Below are 27,634 nucleotides of genomic sequence, written 5' to 3' on the forward strand. Positions count from 1 at the left end.
CCTTCACCTTGACAATTCCATTGACCCAATACGAAAACACTATCTCATCTTCGCAAGCCAAGGACTTTCGCTCCAGAGACCCAGACAAACAACATGTTCCTATATTCGATCTTGGAGCCAAAACAATTTTTGTGCATACTAGTATAACAATGGTCATAAAAGGTACAACATGGAGACACATCCTTTAGGAGTTTGCTGCAAGTTTACACGTAGGAGATCAATACTCCTTAAGCATAATTAGACTAAAACAAAAAGAAACATTCCTGCATTTTATTAACAGATTTATTCCAAGTGCTTCACAAAAATTCCTATCAGTTCTACATAGAAACGACACTGAGAGCGTCATTCAATCCTATATAGTGAACGTCATTTGGTGTGGAGAATTTTTGATCGTCATGAAAAAGCAAAAATTTAATCGGCCCCAACATACAGAGCGTCATTTGAATTATAAATTTTTGCTGCAACATCTGTTTCAGAAAATATACACCTTGTTAGCAAGAACCTAGGTTTAAAAACATTGAAAAGACAATAAAACAAACAACAATACACGAATATTAACTACATTTTTTAAAAAAAGTGATTTGCCTCAGTGCTGCAGTCAGCACGTCATCACAAAGCACACAGGTGTTAACACAAACTTATCAATTAAAAATGTTGATAACAGCGTTGGGTTTCTTTAAAATCTAGTAGTCCACGGCAGGGCAACTCAACATCGGCACGAGCATTTTGCGTCATTCTTAAATTACCCAGGGAGCGTGGAATCGTGTCCACAACACTACATCAAGCAATTTCCCGCGTCGGTCCGTGCACAACGAACGTCATTGCGAGTCTTCATAAACAATTAATCTAAAAACAATTAATTCATAAACAATATATATAGTAAAAATCACCATGAAAATGCAACAGGTTTGATAGTGTCTACAATACCGGAAATTTTATGCACACAATGAACCTTTTGTTTCCTGACAATGTATACAAGGTGAAGATTTTGGCATTGATAAAATATTTGTGTAAAGTATTGAGCAGGTACGTATATAAATAGTAAATCGATAGGTTATTTTCCGAATAAGCATGCAATGACCCAATGATACAGTGGCCCACATACTGACCTAGCGCTCTGTTAGGTTGTAAACAATGTCATAAAATCAAAACACATTACGGTAATAGGATTAAATGTACATGAATACTTCTGGTGTAAGACTAGCTATAATCAAAACAACAACAAAAAACCTTCTCATTTGTCAACATAACGATAAATATAGTTAAGTAAAACAGTAAAAAAAAAAAAATCCACCCCTTTGAATAAACACTGATTAAAAACATTCAGGTTTTTTTCCATCATAAATAATCTAGAGAGTTCATCGACATTTTACAGATGTTATTTACAATCTTGTAAATTACATGTCACCAATTAACTTAAACGATAACATTTCCTTAACATTCAACCGTATACTGTTAAAACTTATCCACAGGAAATCTGTAACCAACAAACATGTGAGAATAAGGCTTGAATCTGACAACTAAGGACGCTTACTTACAGAAAAATATTTTAAAAATGTACTTTCATATCCCACAGTCCGGCAACGAGCAATGCATGTTTTCTGGCAAAACCTATATCATGGGATGCTACAATCTTATATCAGTATTAAAAGTTATAATATAAATTGCTTAGTATAATAAATCATTAAATTTACCAATTAAAGCAATGGGCATTTTTCCTACCCCTATGTTTTCTCTGTAAAACGGAACAGGTTGTTTGTGTTAATAATGCTGTCTTAAAGGTGTGCGAGATTTACATACAATGTATCATTACAATAATCACCTTTTCCTCAATGATAACGAATGGATGACAAAATACCAATGCTCGTGTGTAGCATTTCATCACTTTATAATGAAACGATGTTCAAACCATTTTTTTTTTTTTTTTTTGCCTATTAATAATCGCTCGTTTGTCTTTTTGCGTTGATGGGGGGTAATTTATAGAAATCACGACAGCTGTGGGCGACTCTGTATGCATGGAACGGCTCCGGCAGGCAGGTGACATTGAGAAAAATCCGCAAAGAAAATATTCTAAAATAAGCAACACTACATATTTATCACAGCGGGTTAAGAGCATTTAGTAGGAGAGTCGGCTTTGAACGAATGAATTGCACTGCTTATACATGTTAAATCGCGAATAAAAATTTTCCATTAAATAAAAGCAAGAGAGTTTAGACTGATAAATATCTCACATAATGACACGGAAAACAGCAAATGTATCGCGGAAAACCACATTCTTGTAAAACAATGAATAAATATATAAATATAATACTGGATTCTTTTCAGAAACTGAGACAATTTTGGCGTAGATGTGGCACTGTTTTAGATGAAGAATTAAATTTTTCTCATCTCTTTCCTTCTGATCCAAATTCAATATTTGATTGTCTCCCTCCCGCCGATCCTCTTCAAGCTCTGATCACATCTATCTTCACAGTTTCTTCATATTTTCCCAGAAATTCCCGATTGAATCCATCTTCCTTCTTTTCCCGGAATTTTAGACACTACCACTCACTGTTATTTTCTCATGTTAGTACATTTTCTTAGCTTCTTTGTAGCGACGTTCGTACTCCACAAGTGCCTTTGTCTTTACTCCCCCTGCTTTCATGAAGGGACAAAAAGTGTTAAACAATTTATCCCAATGGTTGAAAAATGGCTGAAAGTTGGTCATGGGCTTCAAGTGATGCATATCATGTTTCGGGGCACCACCTATCACTCCGAATGGTTCCCAGTTGTGGATACAGAAAGGGAACTCGTACCCAATATGCGCCTCTACACTCACCACGATGCTTAACAGCATGTAACTCCAGGTGGTCAACGGGTGGCATTGAAGAAACCAGGAGTTGGTGGTGGTCAGAAAGCCGACGGTGACCAGTTCCCATGGGTGGAGGTACTGCGTCACCCACACAAACGGACTGTTGTACCGATGGTGTACGGAGTGGATATGCTTGTACAGGAAACGTACCTTGTGGTGGGTACTGTGCCATATATAGTACTGGAAGTCGAAGATGACCAGACTGGCGATTTGATGCCAGATAAATTCCCCTAGAGTGGGGGCAAGGTGTGGCAAAGGGGTGGGCGGGGCCCAAATCCACTGGCCGATCGCGGCAGGGAGGACAAAGAGCACGTGGTTCCAGAAAGTTAACTGCAGAGTGTCGTAAATTTGCGAGAATGTAACTTCTTTATCCGGCTGAATTTTGTATTTATGAATCCATGGCAACCGTTCTCCGAGAATATCAGCAATCATGAAAGGCGTGCAGAATGAGAAATAAAATCCCACGGAGAGAAGAACCGGGAAGAGAGGGGATGCTAAGAATTCCTCCCTGCCAATTCGTAAATCCCAAATGTACTGGAGAATCCGGTGGTTGGATTTCGCGGTATAATTTCCAATGAGCGCACTGCTTAGAAGATCTGATGTATTCCAGAGCCCCCGGCCGAGTTCAACCAGGTTTACCGACGACATCCTCTAAGTTAGTCTATGAGTTTCACAGGCAATTTCTTCTTTAATCCCCTGTATGTATTTTTCTTAATAAGTACATAACATAACCCCTCTCTCTCCCGGTTTTTCAAGTCGCCGATCGTTTATATATTCCTTGCTCGCCTTTCCTTTCCGCTGTTATTGATAAAAATAATCCCGCCGTCAGAGGCCCACGAAGGGGATGTTAGATTTTTATCTGGAGTGGATTTTAACCGACCCCAGCTTTTTATGTTTCTCTGTTCAAATGTAACTGGATAGAGTACTTACAACAACATCGGGCTGCCTGGACAATTTTACACTGTAAATAGATATAAGATTAATCTTAAATAGGTCTATAGAGAATCTAATTAATACATGTATTATGAAGAAACGTGTTTACTCCACTTCATATAATATAACAATATAAATGTGTACTGCATTAAGACGGGGGTATAAAATCGATATGATAAACAATCTTTGGTCTACAAAATGTATTAAATTTTGCTTGTATAGAACTGTAGGTTGTGGTTACATAAATAGAGAGTTTATCATTCTTCTTAATTAGAATTTGTTGGATCTGGGCGAGGACGTGCATAGAGCTACTTAAACACCTTCGGTCAATTAAAAAAAAAAAAGTTATGAAACAATCAAGTAAACAGGAAATAGTAACCTAAAAGTTAATCAAGGTATGATGGCGGTGATGTGTCTACCTAGTGGCCGAGTTGTAGCGATACAGAAGTTATCTTTTTGACAGTAATAAATCTTGCTACAGAACTATGGCTCTCCCAAGTTAAAATCAGAACTATCCCTTTTTTTCTCTCTCTCCCAGAAACCTACAATTCTCTATCTATAATAAATCTAAAATACATGAACCGGATAAAAGGAGATGTAGTTATCAAACTGCCTATATATCCTTTCCCCCCGGGAGATCAAAATCTAAGAGGTCATGCTTCAAAATAGCTCAGATTCTAAACTATTGTATTTCATGATGGGACATTGAGGGTACTTGTTACAGTATTCCTGAAGGGAAAAAACGAAAACAGAAATTACCACGGGTAATCCCTTTTATACGAAACAGCTGATTTCATTTAATTTCGGGGAAATTATATACTATTTTGTTCACCATACTTCAACAGCAACTCGATTTGCGAATAAGGCCTTCATTACTTCAAAAATCCGAATAATGCACGGATCAGGGATTTTTCGGTGGGTGGGTGTCGGCCTTTTGAAAAACCGTAAAATTGAAAAACACGCAAAAGGTTTATCCTCATGGGGATGGGGTCAATCAATGCATACATTTTATTCATCGGGTCAAACTTTACAAAAGCGGAGAGGGTGCAACGAGCTGCTAAATCAAATTTTGCATGTAATGTAAATAACGATGTTTGCATGAAGAAATAGTAAAAGTACCGGGAAAATTTTAAAGAAGTTAGCCGCTGCTCCTGAGCTTTTGAGCACAACTGCGCCGGATGCTACAACTAGGTATTTACTGGTTCAATACCGATCCCATTGTGCAAACATATTACACATCTATTACTGAACCCTATCCAGTTGAAAAAAATTGTGTAAATTCAAATTTTGAAAGGGTTTTACAGGGACTATATTTTGTGGCGGAAGGATTGATTAATCAAAAAGTTCTAAATCTGAGTGATATTACAGTTTCCGTTTCATCCAATATATCTCCTTTTTTTATTCTCCATACTGTATTTCAGTTTTATAATTCATGATACAAGTAGCTGAGACTTGGAACTAGTTAAAATGTTTTCATTTATTAATTTTGTTGATATATTTTTCCAAACAACACCGATTCTTAAAAAAGGTTTAAATTAATTTGCTGAATTTTTTTTTTTTTTTTTTAATTCAATATTTTCGCCAATAATTTAAAAATTTGTCTCCAACGCCCGTCGTTTTAAGGGAGTACACCAGAGAAATTTGATATGGATGAAAAGTGGAGGATATGAACAACAATATTTTGAAATTGAAAACTTTCAAATTTACTTTATTTAGTCAAAATATGCAGTTTTAGTAGAAAGCGATTTGAAAATTTGTTAAACCTCTGCTGGACTTGAACCCGCAATCTACACTTCAGTAGTCGACGTGCTTACCTACTGAGCTACTCAGCAAGGCGATGGATTTTAAAATGAATAGACAAATATTGCTGATATAAATTTATATTTTCATCCAAGTTTTTAAAGGAAGTCAGCCTTATGACGATGTAGAGTACCTCCATAAGTTCCATTTTAAATTTTAAGATAAGACCTTGAAAATTATGTGAAATTTTAGAAATTGACATTACTCCTAATATGACCTTTTAGCCTAAACTCTCAAATCTGATATCATAATTTTTTTCGTATTTCAAGTGCGAAAAGGTCATTATTTATTTCCATTACTAGTATTCAACTTTTTTTTATCAGTAGTGTTAGAAGACATGATTATGTATCTATTTTATGTAATAATTGATTTCTGTTCCTTATATTGTGTTGACACCAACAGACAAATCAAGTTTATTTGAATAAATTTTAAGTGCAAAAAAATCATGTTTAGAACACTGCAGCTCAATAACAAGCGTTGCGACCCCAGTTTTTCTCCAAATCTCAGGTACGAACCTCTTTAAAAGACGATTTAGTGTGCCTCCTTCCTCCCGTGACCGTGAATCTCTTGCTACATGTACGTGCCTCACTCAGCCAGACTTCTATGAAATAGCCTTCGGTTTCCCTGTGTACACTAATTTCTGATAATGAATGAAGTAGTGACAATATATATAATACATTTAAAGTACATCATGGAGGGAGTTGGCAAACTCAGAAACTGCAAACCCGAGAGCATGTAGGCGAAGTATTCTCTTTAGAGAAGTCGAGAGGCATAGCCTTCATCGACGAAGACTATGCCTCTCGATTTCTCTAAAGAGAATAGCAGGCGAAGCTGAAGGAAACAGGCTTGCTCAAGGAAAACAGGAATTTTGCTGAGTCCCTCAATGATTATAATTTAACTGTTTTACCGATACAAACATTAAAACCAGAATAAAACTTGATACAATGTTTAAAACCTGGAATTTGCGGGATCTACTCGCCATGATTGTTGTCGTTTGATACTGTAAACTGGTTCTTACACGGGGACCAATACACGTATCAACACTTCGCCGCGAGTTACGTCCCTTTGCGGGGTCAACCAAAGGTCAATCGGTGAAAATTTCCTTCTTCAAATGTAAGATGTTATTACTTTGAATTTTAGCCAATTACCAAGTTTTCATACAAGTTAATGGGTTGCCCCAATCTGGGGCATATTGTAGTTGACTGCAATTGATGGAAAAATAACAGATATCAAAGCTACAGAGAGGAAAATTACAAAGGCCAACGTAGGGAAATACGATTTTTATCCGGGAGATGGCGGAGAAGGGACGTAACTTTCGCGAAGTGTTGATACGTGTATTAACTTCCGTCGTTTGCACATGTCTGTGCTTTTTGTAGGGAATCATTTTTTTTTTTTTTTGGACAACTTTTATTTTGTGTTACATTTACCAACCCCATCCCAGACCCCACTATTTTGATTGCAGGATTGAATTAACGACACGAATGCAAGGTTGAGAAACGAAGACACCCCCCCCTCTCTCTCTCTATATACGATTTTTGGGGAAAGGGACATAAATCTAGTGGTTTTCTTTTTCTATTTTATTTGACATGTGAAGAATTTTGTACAGTCCTCCTCCCGACAACCCCCCCCCCTCCCCCTTTTCCCATTTGAAAATCGTTGCCAATGAGTACTGTTGTGTACTGTATGTGATACAGTCTGATTATTCTTTAAAAACCAGACTTTCACCCCCCCCCCTTTTTTTTTTGTAGGACATCCCCATTTAGTCGCCTCTTACAACAATCAAAGCAAGGGGTACTGAGGATTTATTCTAACCCGGATCCCCTCGGGAATGGGGATGTTTTGTATCGGCTTGTAACAGTTGATTTAGGCATGTGAAGTATACTAAGTGTGTTTTTTGTTGTTTTGTTGGTATTGTATTATTATTTTGGGTGGAGGTTGGTATTTCTGTTATGAAATAATTGGGGATTCGGGTTAGAATAGGTCCTCAGGATCCCCTTGCTTGTCGTAAGAGGCGGCTAAATGGGGCAGTTCTTCGGATGAGACCGCTAAAACCGAGGTCCCGTGTCACAGCAGGTGTGGCACGATAAAGAGCCCTCCCTGCTCAATGACCATAAGCGCCGAGCCATTTGAGCGGAGTCTGCAATCAACATATGACACCCCCATACCCATGATGAATATTGAGTATATCCATTGCATATAATTATAAACATTATATTTGTACACCTAACATTATAGCAATGTACTGGAACTCAGTCCTGTGTAGTATCGTGATTTGATTAATATATGTTGAGTGTTATGGCCGTTTGGGCCCTAACTTGAAATAAATCATATATCTATCAGATTTTATTTTGATTGGGTTTATGTTTCCAGTATTAAATGTATGATAAGTGTTACAGTATTTTTTTGTTTTTATGTATTTAAATGCTGCCACCTTGAAAAGATTCAGAGGATAGTCGAATTAAAAGAAATCAATTGTGTGTAAACAATCCTTTTGCACAAATACAAGATGAAGTGTTTGCCGATATCTTGTGAGAAATTATGATTCAGGGAAAATATTCTTAGGGATGACGATTTATTTAATCCGTGCATGTGTAAATGTTGCTAACTAGGTATGCAAAAAACTTTTGTGACGTTCTTCTGGATTTTTCAAGTACATGTAAAAGTAATAACATTTAAATCGAGCGATTACAGGAACATCAGATTTTTATGATATCTTCTCGTGTGATTTGCAAGAAAGATGCATAAAGGGTAAAAAACAGCAGAAGAAATTCCTCTCAGAAAAGCAGTCACACATGGCGACGCGCAGCATCAAGATTCTTCTCCACAAAGATAGTATTACTAAGATCTGGCAGGAACCCAAACAAGTTTGTGACCTACTGTGGAATCATTAGAATTCGTGGTGGCTCAATTTTCGTGGAATTCGTGGGTACCCCTCACCCACGAATTTTACATCTTCAACGAATACATTCCAGAGTTATCTTTCTTACAAATACATAAATCGACGAAGTTACGTCCCCACGAACCCGTAAAAATTCAGCAATCCACGAAATTTGGCCCCCACGAATTTGAATGATTCTACAGTATTTGATGACTTTGTCAATGCAGTTATTCAAATAGGAATAAATGTGACTTTTTATTGATTTTGTTAAACGTAGCATAAATACCATCGGGGAAAATACCAATCTTCCTGCTGGAAATTTAGATTTCATTCATACTGACGTCGAAAAACAAATTTCCAATCCGAACAACAAAATATCTGCTGATGTCGATATCTGCACGACTGAGCACCAGTGATATCGATATCAAGCAGTCATCTTTGTAATTTAGTAACCATGAACTGCGTATGATAAATCTTTAAATCAATCCAAGCTATTACTAAATAAGTTCATGTTACAGAGTTTTCAATAGTCTCGTTCGAAGTCAGCCTTTCGCAAATTCAATGGTCGTTATAACGACCTTATTTGCAAATACAACCTCTCGTTAGATGGAATGCTGTCTGACGAGTTTCATGCAATTTCTTAAACCGTTCTTTACATACTGGTTTTGACAAGGGATTACACCGTCTACCTAATCCATATGTAGAGCTCACGATGGGTGTGATCGGTCAACGGGGGATGCTTACTCCTAGGCACCTGATCTAAAAAGGTTTTCAGACTCTGTTCTAAGAATTTTACTAGTAATTCAACCAATGCATTGTGGCCATAGATGTCAAACCACACTACTGATAAAAAAAACTTCTACAAGATTGTAAAATGGCTCTAGACCACAATGTACACGGGACAGCTATTTAGATGGGCCCTTCCAAAGCAATACAGGGCTCCAATCGGGACTTGATCTTTTTGTAATAAAAATCAAATTTGTGTACTCAAAATTGAATCATATTATAACAAAATCATTTTTGTCTTACAAAAATATGTTATACACACTTCTTTTTATGATAACTTCATTTTTGTAATGACAAAATTAAACTTTGTTATACAAAATTATCGTTCACTCAGTGGACAGAAATCATTTTTGTCTTTGACAAAATTCATTTTTGTCAATTGGGTATTCAAAAATAAAACTTTTTGCATACAAAATTTACTTTTGTTACCTAATTTGCAAATTAGATTTCAAAAGTCAATTTTGTGAGACAAAATTGAATTTGTTCACAAAATGTTGATTTCGAGACGCCAAATGAGACTAGCGATGCTGTACCCATTTTGTGTCAACAAAACTGAGTTTTGTTAGACAAAAGTGAAAATTGAACACTAAAATTCAATTTTGTGTCAAAAAGTAAATTTTGCTTAACAGAATTAAATTTTGTATGCAAATTAGTTTACAGAATCCAATATGGATATGCAAAAGAAAACTCATCACAAAAGCAAGAAAAATACTAAACACCATGGTGTCCTCAATACGTGACATCTCTGACGAAGACGTTAATATAGACAGGTTACACGAGTTGCTAGATCAATCCAGCAGTTTGCAAATGACAACACTTCAATGTTTGTACTAAAGCAATCCACAGACAAATGGATTTTTTTAAAAACCAACAAGAATACCATTCTCTGTATAACACGTGATTCTAGACATCTGTAACAAGTGATCATAAACATCTGTAACACGTGATTCTAGACAGCTGTAACACGTGATTCTAGACAGCTGTAACACGTGATTATAGACAGCTGTAACACGTGATTACAGACATCTGTAACACGTAATTATAGACATCTGTAACACGTGATTCTAGACATCTGTAACACGTGATTCTAGACATCTGTAACACGTGATTCTAGACAGCTGTAACACGTGATTATAGACATCTGTAACACGTGATTACAGACATCTGTAACACGTAATTATAGACATCTGTAACACGTGATTCTAGACATCTGTAACACGTGATTCTAGACATCTCTAACACGTGATTCTAGACATCTGTAACACGTGATTCTAGACAGCTGTAACACGTGATTCTAGACATCTGTAACACGTGATTACAGACATCTGTAACACGTAATTATAGACATCTGTAACACGTGAGTATAGACAGCTGTAACACGTGATTCTAGACAGCTGTAACACGTGATTCTAGACAGCTGTAACACGTGATTATAGACAACTGTAACACGTGATTATAGACTGCTGTAACACGTGATTATAGACTGCTGTAACACGTGATTCTAGACAGCTGTCACACGTGATTATAGTCATAAATTGTTTAACTGTGGTCTTGAACACGGCAGCAGTGACAAGTGTTTAAAATGAAAGTGTAGATGTCATCATGATGCTTCCTTCACGTTTTATCAGATAACACAAATTCAGCAATGGTGACCAGTCCACAAGTGGACGAAGAATTTCCCAACCAAAAATAACACATTACCAAAATTATACATGACCAAAAATAGCACATGGCTAAAAATTACATACACGACCACAAAAAGCCAATGTGCAGATATAGAGCACTGATTTCTAAATTTAACTATCTAAGCACTAAAACTGTCAATAATGATCATGCTAATTACTCAGGCTAAATGTTTACAGACAAATGAACTAAAGATCAGGTAATCATGATAGACAATTTAGTATTTACAAAAAGAATTCATACAATAAATGTTTATTAAATTACATTTTAGATAATATTACATTCCACTGTATCACATATTTGCTTCTAAAATTTATTTGTGAAGAATAAACCTTTGTTTTAAACAGATTAATTTGAAGCAATCTGTAAGTGACCCATTATTCGACTGGTTTCAGTATTGCATTATAACCAGGCTGTTACAGTAATCTAATTATTCACATTATCAACATCATATAATCTATATACAGATGTTTATCTTCTGCAACATCATTAACATAAATTAAAAACAAAATGTTTTTGTGAAACACTGATGCCCCCGGATTACAAGACAGTGGAACTCATTCTAATGAATAATTCTCAAAGTTGGTCAGAAGTCAATTTCAAGATCACAAGGGCAAAAAATTTGGTACCAATGGAAGGGTCTTCTCACAAGAAATGGACATGCTAAATATAAAAGCAGTGCCTTACGGTTTAAGATATATGGCTGATTTTAATTTTCTAAAAGTATGTCAAATGTCAATGTAAAGGTCATCAAGTCAAGGATTTTGGTACCAATGGAAAGGTCTTGCCACAAGGAATACACGTGCCAAATATGAAAGTTGTACCTTTTATGTTGTAAAAGATATGAGTAAAGTTAAAGTTTTTCTAATTTCCAAAAAACTACGTCAATAGTGGAGGTCACAGGGTCAACAAATCTGGTATTGTTGGAAATTTTTTCTCACAAGAAATGCATATGCCTAATATAAAAACAGTACCTGTTACGATTTGAAAAATAACCATGGTTTATATTCGAATTTTCTGAAAATAAGTTAAAGGTCAATGTTAAGGTCATTAGATCAATGATAAACATACCAAATATGAAAGGTCTAGCTACCGTTTATGATGTAAAAGATATGACGAAGGTTAAGTTTGTTTTGGTAACATACAGATAGGCAGGTCAAAACTGTATATCCCTTTGATTCCGGGGGTATAATAAAAAAGGCTTTAAAGTAGATCCTTGGAGAACACCTGCATTGGTGTTTTTATTCTTAAATAAACCTTGTTCTTACACTTAGGTAAGTATCTTTGAGAGCTATTTCACTAATAATCATGAAACTGTAAAGCAACACTGTCTGACTGTACATAGGCGAGCTTCCGGGGGCTTCGCCCCCTGGGTCCCCACCAGGGCTTTGCCCTGGATTCACTGGGGGCCTCAAGGCAGCCAGGCCCCCAGACCCCCTGCCTCATAAAGTTGCATCCCACTAACCAAATTCCAAACCTAGTACTGCTTAACAATACTGATCTGTTTACATGGATTATGTCAAATGAAGATCCTGAGTTTGCTGTTTTATCATGCCAATATTTAATTGTAAATTTCAATACAAGAAAACAACATACATGTGCAATATAGTTATGTGCATGTATAAGATGCAAGTTGATTACTGCAACATAGTAACTATGTTTGTGCTATATGAATATGTGTTTTGTGTGTTTATTATGCATTGATAAATGTGATGGCTAACTCTCTGTTCATCATGCAGTGCAATTGTCTTTGTTTTCCTTTAATGTCATGTGCTTCTGTGATTTTGGACTTTGTCAATGTACATCATTATGCTCCTCTGGGGGCCCAAATTGGTTGAATAAATATTCTATTCTATTCTACTAACCGCAATTCCTGGATCCGACATGTACTGTGTAATTATAAAGAAAATAGTACGGACAAACTCTAAACGCATAACAGAAATCATCATATAATGTAAGTATGCGTTCACTGTCATTCTAGATTCAAATAAAATGTAAGGATTACACTAGAAAGCATATTTCCTAACAATTTCAACATTGCGGCGAAGTAGGTCGCGGAGTTCGTGGAATGTATATATCCATATGTGGACAGACGACATTAAAAAAAACCTGAATGTAACGAGATTGAAACAAAATGTGCCTTCTTAGTTGTAAATGACAAGCAATGGATTTCAATAGAGATTAAGCGGAAAACACACAATGAATGTAAATACTGTAAAATGAAATGACAAATAGCCAGTTTGATGCTTAAGTTGTAAACATGTATGACAACAACATCACTTTACTGACACTTCCGGCAAGTCCAATGGCCCCACTCTTAATTTCATTCATTTTGCGAGTTTTTGAGATTGATCAGTGTTCGTTATCTTCACCTTTTCATTGCTGCATTTGTGATGTCGCAGAATTAATCTAAGGGTCCGATCAAAATTGATATTTCCACTTCTTTGATAAGGGATAAGATTGAAAGAACTACCCACGCTAACTCTGGATTCCCGCCTACATTTTCAACTCGTATATCTTAAAAAGCTTTGCAATCTTGCTAATGATGTTTTTTTTTTAAATGCAAGGTAGAATCCATTACTAATTGATTATCAACTTTAATACCAATGTTGATTAATTAAATGCTCTTAATTTCAACTCCTTTTGAGTAGGGGTAGAAAAAAAATATTCTTTGAAAACGGGTTTTAAAACGTCATATGTATTTTTTAAAAATTATTGATAGCTATAAATAACCATTCAATGTGTTAAATTACTTTATATTATTGAGTAAAAAATGGTTGATCCTCATTTCTCATACTTTATCTTCATTTGCAATTGATATCAAAGTGAATATTTTCGCTGTGTTTTCGTCTGTAAACAGATCCCCCCCCCCCTCCCCCGTGAAACAACAACAGTTTTGGTATAAATTTGCGAAATGACAATTTATGATACCTGTTTCACAGGGGGGGGGGGGGGGTGCTTTAAAAATATTTTCCGTTATCCATTGATTCCTATAGTGAAATATCAAGGGGCTACGCCCGTTCGAGCCCGAACTCTGGCCCAAAACGGGCTTTGCCCCTGTGTAAAATACTCGATTTAAACCCAAATCATTGAGCTATCTCTCTTTGTTTTACAAACAAAACACTTTTATGGAAATTCATATAAATATCTATATTGACATAAAAAAAATCATTTAAAAGTAAACTTTTAAAAATTGATCATAAGGTAGGCGGCGAAAAAATACTATTGTTCGCAGTTCTTTATTTCATTCATGCAGTTTGTAAATAGGATGGAGAAACATTCAAAGTTACGGAACATTTTCTCGTAGATATACACTGTCTTCTGCGTCTTTAATAATTGATATTCAAAGAAAAGGTGAATATAACGAACAGTGATCAATTTCATTACTCCTATAAAGGTGAAGATAACGAACAGTGATCAATCTCATTACTCCTATAAAGGTGAAGATAACGAACAGTGATCAATCTCAATCTAATTAAAATCTGATCCTAAGATTCGCTCACAATCGCTACAATAGTACTTATGCAGAGTATACGGCGCGGATCTAACAAGTCGGATTTTAATTAGATTGTAACCAATCTCATAATTCCTATAAAGGTGAAGATAACGAACAGTGATCAATCTCATAACTCCTATATAGGTGAAGATAACGAACAATGATCAATCTCATAACTCCTATAAAGAATACACAAAATTATGAGTAGGGTAAAAACGGACCCCTGGACATACTTGTACCAGAAGTGAGATCAGGTGCCTAGAAAGAGTAAGAACCCCCTGTTGACCGGCCACACTCGCCATGAGACCAATCACTCAAAGATATGAAAGAAGACACAAAAGTGTATTGATACATACCTAACTTTATATGTACATGTGGTGGCCACGCCAGTGAGTTGGTTCTGCAGATCGCGAGTTTATATAATACGTGCAGTAAGAAACAAATCTTTCAGTTTTTAAATTTTATATTCAGTAAGTATGTATAGTTTTAGGATCTGTATTTAAAAATAAAAAAGGATGGATGACGTAGAATCTAGATAGCTGTATGAATGAAATCTATATACATGTAGGATATGTTTCCGGATGTCGGAAAGGGGTTCAGCTAGTATGTAAATACTTCACATTTTCCATACAATCATAAACTTGGTGATTAAGATTAAGAAAGAAACAAGAATACATACAAATCGATACACATTGTAGGTATATTAATAATGTTGACCTGGCCTGATAATACTTTCATTTTGTAGATTGCTTAACAGTTTTCAATAGACATTGAATACTTCAATTAAATGATAAAATGATAAAAAGCAAACTACATCTATGTCCGATGTCAAGGAACATTGAAATACGTACATACGTATATAAATTAGACCCCATTTTATAGTTGCATGACTTTGTGTTCAAAATAATCAAAGTCACGTGACAGAATTTGTAATTATCTCTCCTTCGACCTGATAGAATACTTGTTATCACAAAGAGAGATCACCCCACTCGTTCAAAACTCCAAAGTTTGTACACATTGAAACGATGATAATGCATAATTGTATAATGTTCAAATATTTATCAAAATAAATAACCGGGTTAGTGTACTCAAAACTGTTCAATACGTAGATGTTTATAAATATACAAAATCCACGTGCCCTTCTTTGTTAGAGAGAGCTCACTATTGATTTATGCATGCTACAGATAACTCGCTTAAAATTCAATAAAAATTAAGATAATTTCATTCAAACTTTGTATATATATATATATATATATATATATATATATATATATATATATATATATATGCATATACATATATATATATATTATATATATACATGTATACATATATATAATTGATTTAAAGTTTTCATTTGTCATGCAGTACTTGAGTAATTATTATCTAAGGTATTCTATATTTCATTTCTAATAAATGAATGGTATGATTTTGGTAACCATGCTATCAGTCTAAAGGGTTTATCAAAAGAAAATAACCAACCATAGGAATTTACAATTTTTTTTATTTCATCATAATTTATTTCACCTTCAATTTTACATACAAATCAATGGAAAAAGCATGTTTTATTAAAATGACTTTTACAAGAAATTGTATTTTCATAAAAATCTCTCGGGAAAAGAAATACATAGAACTTCTGTTTATAAAGATATGAAATGAAATTAATCATTCAGACAAGGGTGGGTAACTCTTACAATAAAGTTCAAGTGCAAAAAGGTTGGCTTCTAATCATTTACAAGTTATATGAATTTGAATTATTTCATTTTCATCATTATTTAACAATAAACATTTATCTTGATTTAAGTCATCCAAAATTGTTCAATCTCCTTTTGTTATACATTGAATACCTTAATAAGGTCGTTGTCAACGCAGATTAATATCTAGAGATGATTTAGACAATAAGAGATTTTCACTTATACACTTATAATAGTGTCACTCCTCCTTAAAGAAATTGATTTAAGAGAGAGAGAGAGAGAGAGAGAGAGAGAGAGAGAGAGAGAGAGAGAGAGAGCAAAAATGATTTCATTTCAATGTGGCATTTCTTTTATCAAACTAATTTTTACTCAAAACTTTGATTTAGAATAGCTTTAAAATTCTGCTTTTACCAACCCTTCTTCCTGATGCAGTAATGTATACTATATTTATTTCATAGATCCACCATAAAAATAATCCTCATCGACTCGTATAACTCACAGTATTCGATAGTTTTTCGCGATCATTTACGGTTAATTCCTTTTTTGTCCTGGTGGAATTTTGGAGCTACAATATAATTTAATTAAATCGAAGTTTTGAGTAAAAATTCGTTTAATTCCTTGTGTTAACACATTTATATTTGATATAACTACATCACAATATATAAAGGGATAAGTTGTTTTCAATATTCAAATATAACATATTGATGAAGCAGAATTCCTTTAACACCTACATATGGTGTTTATATGTTTCACCTATGGTAACATACCAGTAGTTGATGTCGTAGTAATCTTACAGGCATTTCAACAGTCTCAATATTGCAGGCATTTCAACAGTCTCAATTAATATTGCAGGCATTTCAACAGTCTCAATTAATATTGCAGGCATTTCAACAGTCTCAATTAATATTGCAGGCATTTCAACAGTCTCAATTAATATTACAGGCATTTCAACAGTCTCAATTAATATTATAGGCATTTTAACAGTCTCAATTAAAGTAATGTTACAGGGATTTCAACAGTCTCAATTAATATTACAGGGATTTCAACAGTCTCAATTAAAGTAATGTTGCAGGGGTTTCAACAATCTCAATTAATGTTACAGGCATTTTAACAGTCTCAATTAAAGCAATGTTACAGGGATTTCAACAGTCTCAATTAATATTACAGGGATTTCAACAGTCTCAATTAAAGTAATGTTGCAGGGGTTTCAACAATCTCAATTAATGTTGCAGGGATTTTAACAGTCTCAATTAAAGTAATGTTACAGGGGTTTCAACAATCTCAATTAATGTTGCAGGGATTTTAACAGTCTCAATTAAAATAATGTTACAGGGATTTCAACAGTCTCAATTATAGTAATGTTACAGGGGTTTTAACAGTCTCAATTAAAGTAATGTTACAGGGATTTTAACGGTCTCAATTATAGTAATGTTACAGGGGTTTTAACGGTCTCAATTATAGTAATGTTACAGGGGTTTTAACAGTCTCAATTAAAGTAATGTTATAGGGGTTTTAACAGTCTCAATTATAGTAATGTTACAGGGATTTTAACAGTCTCAATTATAGTAATGTTACAGGGGTTTTAACAGTCTCAATTAATATTACAGGGGTTTCAACAGTCTCAATTATAGTAATGTTACAGGGGTTTTAACAGTCTCAGTTATAGTAATGTTACAGGGGTTTTAACAGTCTCAGTTATAGTAATGTTACAGGGGTTTTAACAGTCTCAGTTATAGTAATGTTACAGGGGTTTTAACAGTCTCAGTTATAGTAATGTTACAGGGGTTTCAACAGTCTCAATTATAGTAAGTATTTTGCAAATTAGTTACATTGGTTACTGTGATTGCATTTGCAAATACAGTCTGCCATTGGGTCGTTCATACAAGTTGTTTAGCCATTCTTTTCATACTGATTTTACTACAGATTACTCCATTTACCTGATCAAGAAAGAGTTCACGGCGGTTGTGATCGGTCCGTAGGGGATGCTTACTCCTCCTAGGTACCTGATCCCACCTCTGGTATATCCATGTTTTCCCTGATTTCGATTTTGCATTTTATAGGATGTGCATGTATGAGATTAATGAATGTTATCGTCGCCCTTTTCATAGATCATCATTAAGATCTTGGAACATGGAAAGTGTTTCAGTTCAGCATGTTCTCAATCTGACCACACCGTACTTTTAACATAAGTTTTTAGCTATGTACTTCCTATGGTGTGCATTCATTGGTAACTTTTCAAAGATACATGGAAATATTTTACCCCCCCCCCCCCCCCACACACACACATCATAAACGTAACTCCCTATATAACAAAACACAAATAAAAGTGTGAAACATAGGATTAAAATGTTTACTCACTGTCCAAAGTTGTACATGTAGCAAAGTGCGTCTGAAATAACGCCACTGTCCGAAGCCTGGATATTACTGTTTTTGGCGTGATTACATGTACATGTGTGCGGGATAATAATAACACCCCCAAACAATAATAAAAATAAAAATCCGCAAACTTATAAAAGATTGTTAAAAGAAGTGATCAATATGCAACATAAACTACATGTAATATTGAAACGCACACACATAGGTCAATAGATCTTATTCGTAGGTCAACGGTTGGATCCACCGTGTTTTCGTGTACATTTTAAGATCCCCCCCCCCCCCAAAAAAAATATCGGTATGTGCAATAAATGGTTATACAGTTAAAATATTGGGATTGGGTTTATCTTCATATACTTAAATAACAAAGCTAAGTAAAGAGGTACTGAATTAATATTACTTTAAAACTGTTGAATGGTTTCATAATTATATAAAAATTTAAAAAATATAAAGAGAGAGAAGGAGACAAACAGAGAGAGGAGAAAGAGATGTACGAGTATACTATATAGGTGTGTGTTTTAATATAGAATTAACATAGACAGATTTAAATATTTACAATATCATAATTAAATTGCACTGAATAGTGTTTTTGTTTCACTTTTATACCTAGAGAACTTTCACGTAAAAGTACATGAAACGTTGTAAAATTGTGACGTTACGTTGCAAAATTGCGACGTCAATAACAATCTGGTCAAAACAATGGGTACTTTGAAGGTCAATAACTACAAAAAATGAAAAGATATCGGGAAAAGGATAACATATTTGAAAAATAGATATTCTTGGTTTCTGTCCCAGAGAATAATATCATGTTCTGACTAAGGGCCATTTTTGGCTATTCGTGGCTCTGGTTCTTTACTTTATTTATTAAAAAAGCGAGGATCAAAACAGTTTGCATTCGTGTTTTTTCTTTATTATTATTTTATTTATAGACATCACGTAATAGGTTAACACGGTGATTTATTTCACACTTTTAAACAGCAACATAAAAACTGCTAAAGCTTAATGGTGTACATGCTCATAACTCGAGCACTGTACTTTGTGTATGTTTAGTTTCCTTTACCACAGCTAAAATTATTACAAATGAAACAAACTTATGAATGAAAAAGGTGAAAATCACGATCAATCTCATAAATTCTGTAAAGAACGCAGAACTGAGTGAAGGGCACAGATCCCTGGATACACAAGACGTGGGACCAATGGCCTGGCTGGAAAGAGTAAGCATCCCCTGTTGGCCGGTGACACAGGATAAACTCTAGGAGGAGTAAACATCCCCTGTTGGTCGGTGACACAGGATAAACTCTAGGAGGAGTAAACATCCCCTGTTGGTCCGTGACACAGGATAAACTCTAGGAGGAGTAAACATCCCCTGTTGGTCGGTGACACAGGATAAACTCTAGGAGGAGTAAACATCCCCTGTTGGTCGGTGACACAGGATAAACTCTAGGAGGAGTAAGCATCCCCTGTTGGTCGGTGACACAGGATAAACTCTAGGAGGAGTAAACATCCCCTGTTGGTCGGTGACACAGGATAAACTCTAGGAGGAGTAAACATCCCCTGTTGGTCGGTGACATAGGATAAACTCTAGGAGGAGTAAGCATCCCCTGTTGGTCGGTGACATAGGATAAACTCTAGGAGGAGTAAGCATCCCCTGTTGGCCGGTGACACAAGGATAAACTCTAGGAGGAGTAAACATCCCCTGTTGGTCGGTGACACAAGGATAAACCCTCTATCTACATCAGGCAAACAGAGTAAATGAAACAGTCTGTGTCCGGGTTTGAGTGACTCATGATGAAAAGGTGTAGATAACGAACAGTGATCAATCTCATTACTCCTATAAGCAATACAAAATAGAGAGGTGGGCAAACACGGACCCCTGGATATACCAGAGGTGGGATCAGGTGTCTAGGAGGAGTAAGCATCCCCTGCCGACCGATCACACCCGCCCTGAGCCCTATATCTTGATCAGGCAAACTGAGCATTCCGTATTCAAAACCAGTGTGTAAAGAACGGCCTAACAATTGGTATGAAACACGTCAGACAACATTTAAAAACTGACCATAAGCAGAATAAGCTCTTGCATATCGAATCAGTTGAGAGATATATAAACACCATATGCAAATGATAATGGAATATTGCAACATAAATGTGGAAAGATGACGAAAGTTGACAATGAAGAAGCTGAAATCATCCCGTTTGTCATAAAGTTGAGTTGTCAGTTTGCCGTTAATGTCTACTTTCAATCAAATATCTAAGTACGAAGCAGACGTGGGGGACTCTGCGGTGAAAACCCCTGTAACATCAACTTTTTTGTCTGTAACCTGTCTCGATTTAGAAACTGAAAGTACGCAGAACAAGCTCTTTCCTATCGAATCAGTTAAGAGATATAAACATCATACACCGGTGAGAATTCTTTTTGTCTATTAATCGTCCGCGATAAGATTGCAGCAAAATAATGACAGTAGATCCCACTGGTGTCCAACTAGGAAGGCTTATAATAGTCTGAATGACGAACCATGGAATCGCCTCTCTTATCCGCCATAGTGTGAAAGCACTATAATATGATTGAGAGTTCTGTAGTACATGTGACTATATCGTCAGAATTAAATAGCCAGCGTACCTCAGCGACATTTGTTGGGATCACGTGCTGTTCAGCAATAGCTTCCTGGGTTCATGGCGGCACTTTCTTGTCATTTATTAGTTTCATCTTCTTACCAAGCAAACAGCATTCTCTGTTTTGATGCTAATCCCACCAATTTTACCTTTCAAACATCTTTGTTAGGTATACAGGGATTTCATGAAGCATCAAGCCTGTCGCTATAATGCCGTCTCAATGTAGTTATCGAAATGAAGGTCTACCAACAGGCTTTCCACCAGGGCTTCAAATGTTTTGGGAAATGTTTAAAGGGGCATGGAAACGCTTTTGGTACCGAAATATATTTAAGTATTTAATTAATGATACATGATAGTATTTCATTCGTGCAAAAGATAGCAACACACCTAAATTTCAAAAACTGTCGCAAAGGTGGCTCCTAGGCACCTGATCCCACCTCTGGTATGTCCAGGAGTCCGTGCTTGTCCAACTCTCTATTTTGTATTGCTTATAGGAGTTATAAGATTGATCACTGTTTGTTACCTTCACCTTTCATTTGAGACATCTAAACTTCTCATTCAAACCAAGGCACAAGCCATCTTTATGTTTAAACGTCACGCGACTCAGTTATCAGTTATCGGCGTCGGTAAAAAAAAAAATGAAATAACGAACCAATTCTTTTCTTTCTTATAGTGCTTGCTCTCTCTATTGATTTATCAGTAACATATGTCAAAATGTTGAATGCTTTTGACATACTAGTTATCTTTAGAAATCTTGGTGTCGATCTCACCTCCGCGCGGGGTTTCCTGGCTATGACAAACGTGTTGACAAACACGAGTTTGGGAGTCAGATTTTATGTAAATACAAAGTACACATGACTATATCCTGTGTAAAATATTTTTAATTCATTTATTTATAAAATGTCTCTATTTCTATAGCAAAAACTTGTCAATTTCAATCGATCAAACTCAAGACAAATGGCGAATCCGTTCTTTCTCTATCTGCATTTGTACCTGCCAGTGTTTTAGCTATATTGATTTTGAATAGAGAACCAGAATAGAGAACCAGTTCTAAGTAAACGCTTAACTGAAGTCGTGCGACTTATCTGTTCTCTGATTCTGTTGATTTTTTAAAATTCTTGACAGAAGGCGCGTACCCTTGATTGTGTAACTTTTTATATTCAATTTACGAACCAAATTTTAAAATATCGTCCGTTTCACTTTGTAAGTTATTAAATCATTGTATCATGCATAACAATCAAAGCGAACATGCTGTGGGAAGGGTACCTGCAAAGTGCGAAACGAAATCGAAACCCGCTGTGGGTACAACTTTTAACGCGTTGACAGTTCCTTGAATGTTCTTGATTCAGAACCACTGTTTGTTGACTGATTTCCAAAAACGATTTTTCAACAATACGTATTTGCATTTATGGTGTTTCCTTAATGAAGTCAATGGAAGGAATAATTGTTTGAGAATTGTTAAAAGTTAACTGGTTCAAACCTTGCATGTCTCAGGTGTTACACAGAGGGCGGAAATAGTTATAAATAACCATGTAACAATTGATAACCATTGATTGATTAACATACTGCACGACAACGAAATCAATCAAGAATGGAACAGTCTTACTTGATATGTAAAACCATAAACAAGTACACAGAACTTGGTATGTTAAGATAATGCTAGAGTCATTCAACTTATTCAATAACATATTCAATGCTTATTAAAGTCATTCAGTAACATATTCAATGCTTATTCAGTGGCGGATTTAAATTTAAGGTAAATCGCGGTATCTTGTTTCGGAAAATGTACTAAACGATAAAAGAAGCAATAATTTCTTCCACTCCCGGAGAAATAAATGACAAAATCTTTTGATTTCTTGAATTAATTTATTGGGAGAACTTAATTTTTTCCAAAAAACCCTTAAAATTTGGGTCATTTTATTAATTTCACCTTATTAAAATGATAGAAAATAGTACAAATGACTAAATAGGAGAAATATTTCAAACCCCATAAAATCTGTAAAACCCAGGAGCTTGACCCACTGCCTCATAAAGTGGCACCCCCGTAACCGCAATTCCTGGATCCGCCCCTGGTATTAAAGTCATTCAATAACATATTCAATGCGTATGAGCACCAATAGCATGGAAACTGGAATCCTGTTGTCTTTTTCTAGATAAATCATTGTAAAATGCTATCAAAATATTAAAAGTCGAACATATACTTGTAGATAGAGGCCATTACACGGATAATTCTCATTGAGCTGATGTTCCTGAAGCCCTTAATCCATGCATAGATTTTGCACAACATGTTACATGATGACCATATGTTTGTCGGTTGTGTCGATTATGCAGGGTGTCATGTGACCATTATACAGTTCAAGTAGGGAAAAACAAAATGAAGTATTTTTATTGACGTATGTAACATCAGGTTTAAACAAAGATAATGTTTTCAATTTTGGTTGTACTGATTTCTATCGGTCGGGAGCTAATAAAGAAATTAAAATATATGTCATTTACAGCTTACCATATATATCAACCAATGCTCTTTGTCATTTGTTTCCCCTGTAAGTATTTATGTATGTGACGGAATATAACGCAAGAAAGGTGAAGATCAATTTCATAAATCATAGAAAGAATACAAAATTAAGAGATGAGCAAACACGGACCCCTGGAAAACCTGAGGAAGGATCAGGTGCCTATGAGGAGTAAGCATCCGCCATGAATCCTCTAACTTGAACAGGTGAGTGGTGTAATCCGGAGTCATAATCAATATGTAAAGAACGGGTGAATTGTAAAACAAATCAGACAGCATTTGACCTATTACCAGGTTGTATTTGCAAATACGATCATTATAACGACCATAGAATTTGCGAAATGCCTACTTTAAGCGAGACTGTTTAAATTCCTCTCACATCACCTTATTTGTCAGTAGCCTGTGTCGTTTAAAAAATTTAATCATGCGCAGAACATGCTCTCACGTATCGAAACAGTTGAGAGACATAACCGCCATATGGAGGTTATAATGGAATATTGCTGAGTAAATATGGGAAAGCTAAAATCATCCTGTTGGTCATAAACACGGGCACCAGTCGAGCTGCTAAATAACCGAAATTTGTAAAAGTAAACTCGAACGATCGACATATGGGTGTACAGTTGACTCCCTTAGGTTCAGTTGTGTCGCGAGTAAGTTGACCCGTGCAAATTAAACTGGACCTTAAATCGAAAAAGTAAAAATGTCATGCTCTGGAAAGTTTATTATCGTATAATTTCATAGTAAGCAATACACTCTGGGGGCTCGTTTGCCGCTTGAATTCTCGGTAGTGATTTTTTAAACAAGAAAAAAAGTTTCAGTCCTATTCTATATAGAATTGTAAATCAAATGTACTCAATACCGCATTTTGCAATTATGTCTTGTAAAAGATGACAGAAATTGCCATTTGTTTCAATAAATTCAATATAAATGAAATGATTGAGCAGGAAATAGACCGTTTACACAGGAGATTTCGGTTGTGTAGTAGATCTGCGGAAACTATACATTCTACCGAATGTTGGAAATCGATAGTCCGTCAATTTATATATTTTGTGAGAAATTTTGCGTTAAGATTTTACATCGAACTATTATATATTCCAGAAATAATGTGATTAAGGAAGATTTTGAATGCGCGTTTTAACAACAGAACACGGTTAAACAGCGGGTTTTTATAATTAAATTTGATACGCATGTTGGTGTTGTGGGAGTGTATCATGATAAATAAAACTGAATTTTCTGTGTTTACAGAAAGGAGGAAATATTCATCGACTCATGAAAAATGTCGCTCTTTACATTGTCCACATCTGAAGAACGGTGGTTTAAAATTTGAAATTATCGGTACTTAAAAACCAATGCAATTAAAAAATCTATTTTATTTTTAGATCACCTATAGATGTGAAGTTTAGATTTGCCCACTTTCACCTATTACCGTAGCATGTTTGTGCGATTTTAATAATTGATAGCCATTCTCTGAAGCTAGAAATTAATTCTGAACAGACGCCTCAGAGGTAGATTGATCTGGTCAACATTGTGATTGACATTAATACATTCATGATCTAACGTTTGCGACCTCGTTAGGAAAATACCGATTTTCTACAACACATTTAATACATCGTGCGTAGTTCAATGTTATACTGTTTGACATGAAACAAAGTACAAATAAATGTTTTATAGGGGGTTTTCCCACTACACTGTAAAATGTAAAGGTTATTGATGCTAAGTGTATAATTTTGAACTCTGAATTTGATTTGTTCTGAATGGGAAGTATTGCATCATTACATTAATTAGCTCGAAAGATGAATGTCACAAGCTGAACATGAATAGGTACATGTATGTATTTAATGCGATTTATGCTGTTTTAACTCCGTACTTGTATGAATTCAATAATGATTCTGTATTTTGTTTTAACTTCGTACATGACGATTTTGTGTGTGGTTTCTACTCCCATTCTAATTTGATTTCATTCAAGTAGATACGTTACAGATTCGAGTGAAGTGCACACCTTGTGACCCGTGCATGGAGCCCGGTGTTGTAGTGAGGGTTCTTCATCCTGCCTGAGCCTTATCCATTCCCAAGGTCACATCCGGGGAATCCGTGACGTTCTCTGCTAATAATGGAGGCTAAAAGAAGCTGTTTTAAAAGATGAGATGGTAATTATAATCATTTGATTCAGGCTTGGTATAAAGCTTCGAAATTCCTAAACAGTTTCAAGAACTTCATATTATATGTATGTATGTAATGGATGTCAAATTGAAAGAAGATACCAAACATATAGGAACCATGTTTTTAAGTTCTAATCAGGCGAATTACAGTTAGTCTTTAAAAAACTCCGAATTCCAACACACTATAACAATGTACGAGTTAACAATATGACTTCAATCGGCAATGTACGAGTAACAATATGACTTTCAATCGGCAATGCATGACTATAATGGTTATTTTCTGCGGTTGGAAATTTTTGCGATTTGATCCGTAAATGGTAGTGAATCATATTCTGCATTTCCAATTTCTGCGGTTGCATTACACCTATAAGTACCGTATAGATTTTGCGATTGTAGTTTTTGCAGATTTTTCCTATTCACTAAATTCCGCAAAAAATACACAACCGCCGAAAATAGCCGTTATACGGTATATTCGTAGAAGTAGAATTTTACTCGCTCATATTGATTTTTCAAAATTCCGTCATGCACAAAAACTGGATATCCCTAATATAACCCAGACTCTCGATTATACACAATGCGTAAATCCACGACATCGGGATTTTTATTTTCAATAAATCCTTTTAATTGTCCTGACAAAATTTTCAATTCGGATAAACCCCATCGTTGAATTTGCGCGGTTTGACACAGAATAGTATTTACATCTTTGAATTGATCATTATTGGTAAAATGGTGACATGTCGTGTGTGGAGATGATATGCGCGATCAGAGAAGTGTATTGTATGTACATGTAGACCTGTGTGTTTTGTTTGCAGGAAAGTATCGATACCAGTCATCCAAAAATTACTTGGTTAAACACCACTCTGATTCTACGCACAACTACTCTGAAGTTAAAATAAAAAATAAGCTGGAGATCCTCCTTGACAATATTTTCGTCGGCTTTGGTGATCAGGTCTTCCAACATTCTGTTGGAATTCTCATGGGCACAAATTGTGCTCCTTTGTTAGCTGACTTGTTTTGATATTCTGATGAAGCAGAGTTTATTCAAAAGCTTCTACTTGAGAAGAAAAAATCTCTTGCCGTGGCCTTCAACTCGACATTTAGATATATCAACGACGTTTTATCTACTAACAATAATCAATTCTATCCATATGCTGATTCGATATATCCCAATGAACTCGAAATAAAAGTCCCCACAGAGTCGTCCACATCTGCTTCGTACTTAGATATTTTATGGAAAATAAATAATAACGGCAAACGAACTCAATCTTATGACAAATGGGATGATTTCAGCTTCTCCATCGTTAACTTCCCATACTTATGTAGCAATATTCCATTATCACCTGCATATAATGTTTATATCTCTCAACTGATTAAATACACAAGAGCTTATTCTGTGTATGGTCGGTTTTAAATCGAAAAAGGCTACTGACAAACAAGTTGATGTTACAAGGGTTTCAACAATCTCATTTAAAGTCAGCATTTCGCAAATCTATGGTCGTTATAATGATCTAGTTTGCCAGTACAACCTATCTTTGGGTCAAATGCTGTTTGACATGTTATGAGATTGATCACTGTTCGTTATCTTCACCTTTCATGTTTCATACCGATTGTTAGACCGTTCTTTGCACCCTGATTTTGACTACGGATAACTCCGTTTACCTTATCAAGATATAGGGCTCACGGCAGGTGTGACTGGTCGACAGAATATGCTTACTCCTCCTAGGCACCTGATCCCACCTCTGGTATATCCAGGAGTCCGTGTTTGACCAACTCTCTATTTTGCATTCCTTAAAGGAGTTATGAGATTGATCACTGTTCGTTATCTTCACCTTTAAATGAGTTATGAGATTAATCACTGT

At 35.4% G+C, this 27,634-nt stretch overlaps 1 protein-coding gene across 1 annotated transcript; it reads right to left on the reverse strand.

The window, feature by feature from the left end:
* Nucleotides 1–264: 264 nt before the first annotated feature.
* On the reverse strand, nt 265–6,217 carry LOC125651997 (cholesterol 25-hydroxylase-like protein 1, member 2). The gene is made up of 2 exons (XM_048880866.2): nt 6,100–6,217; nt 265–3,812 (listed from the first exon to the last, which is right to left on the reverse strand). The coding sequence occupies exon 2, from the start codon at nt 3,497–3,499 to the stop codon at nt 2,567–2,569; it is 933 nt and encodes a 310-aa protein (XP_048736823.1). The 5' UTR covers nt 3,500–3,812; nt 6,100–6,217; the 3' UTR covers nt 265–2,566.
* Between the last annotated feature and the right edge of the window lie 21,417 nt (nt 6,218–27,634).

The sequence above is a fragment of the Ostrea edulis genome, chromosome 5, assembly GCF_947568905.1.
Source record: "Ostrea edulis chromosome 5, xbOstEdul1.1, whole genome shotgun sequence".
Taxonomy (NCBI): domain Eukaryota; kingdom Metazoa; phylum Mollusca; class Bivalvia; order Ostreida; family Ostreidae; genus Ostrea; species Ostrea edulis.

Bases quoted from the DNA above. Each gene is read 5' to 3' on its own strand.
- LOC125651997 (XM_048880866.2), bottom strand. From the start codon at position 3,499: ATGTCGTCGGTAAACCTGGTTGAACTCGGCCGGGGGCTCTGGAATACA.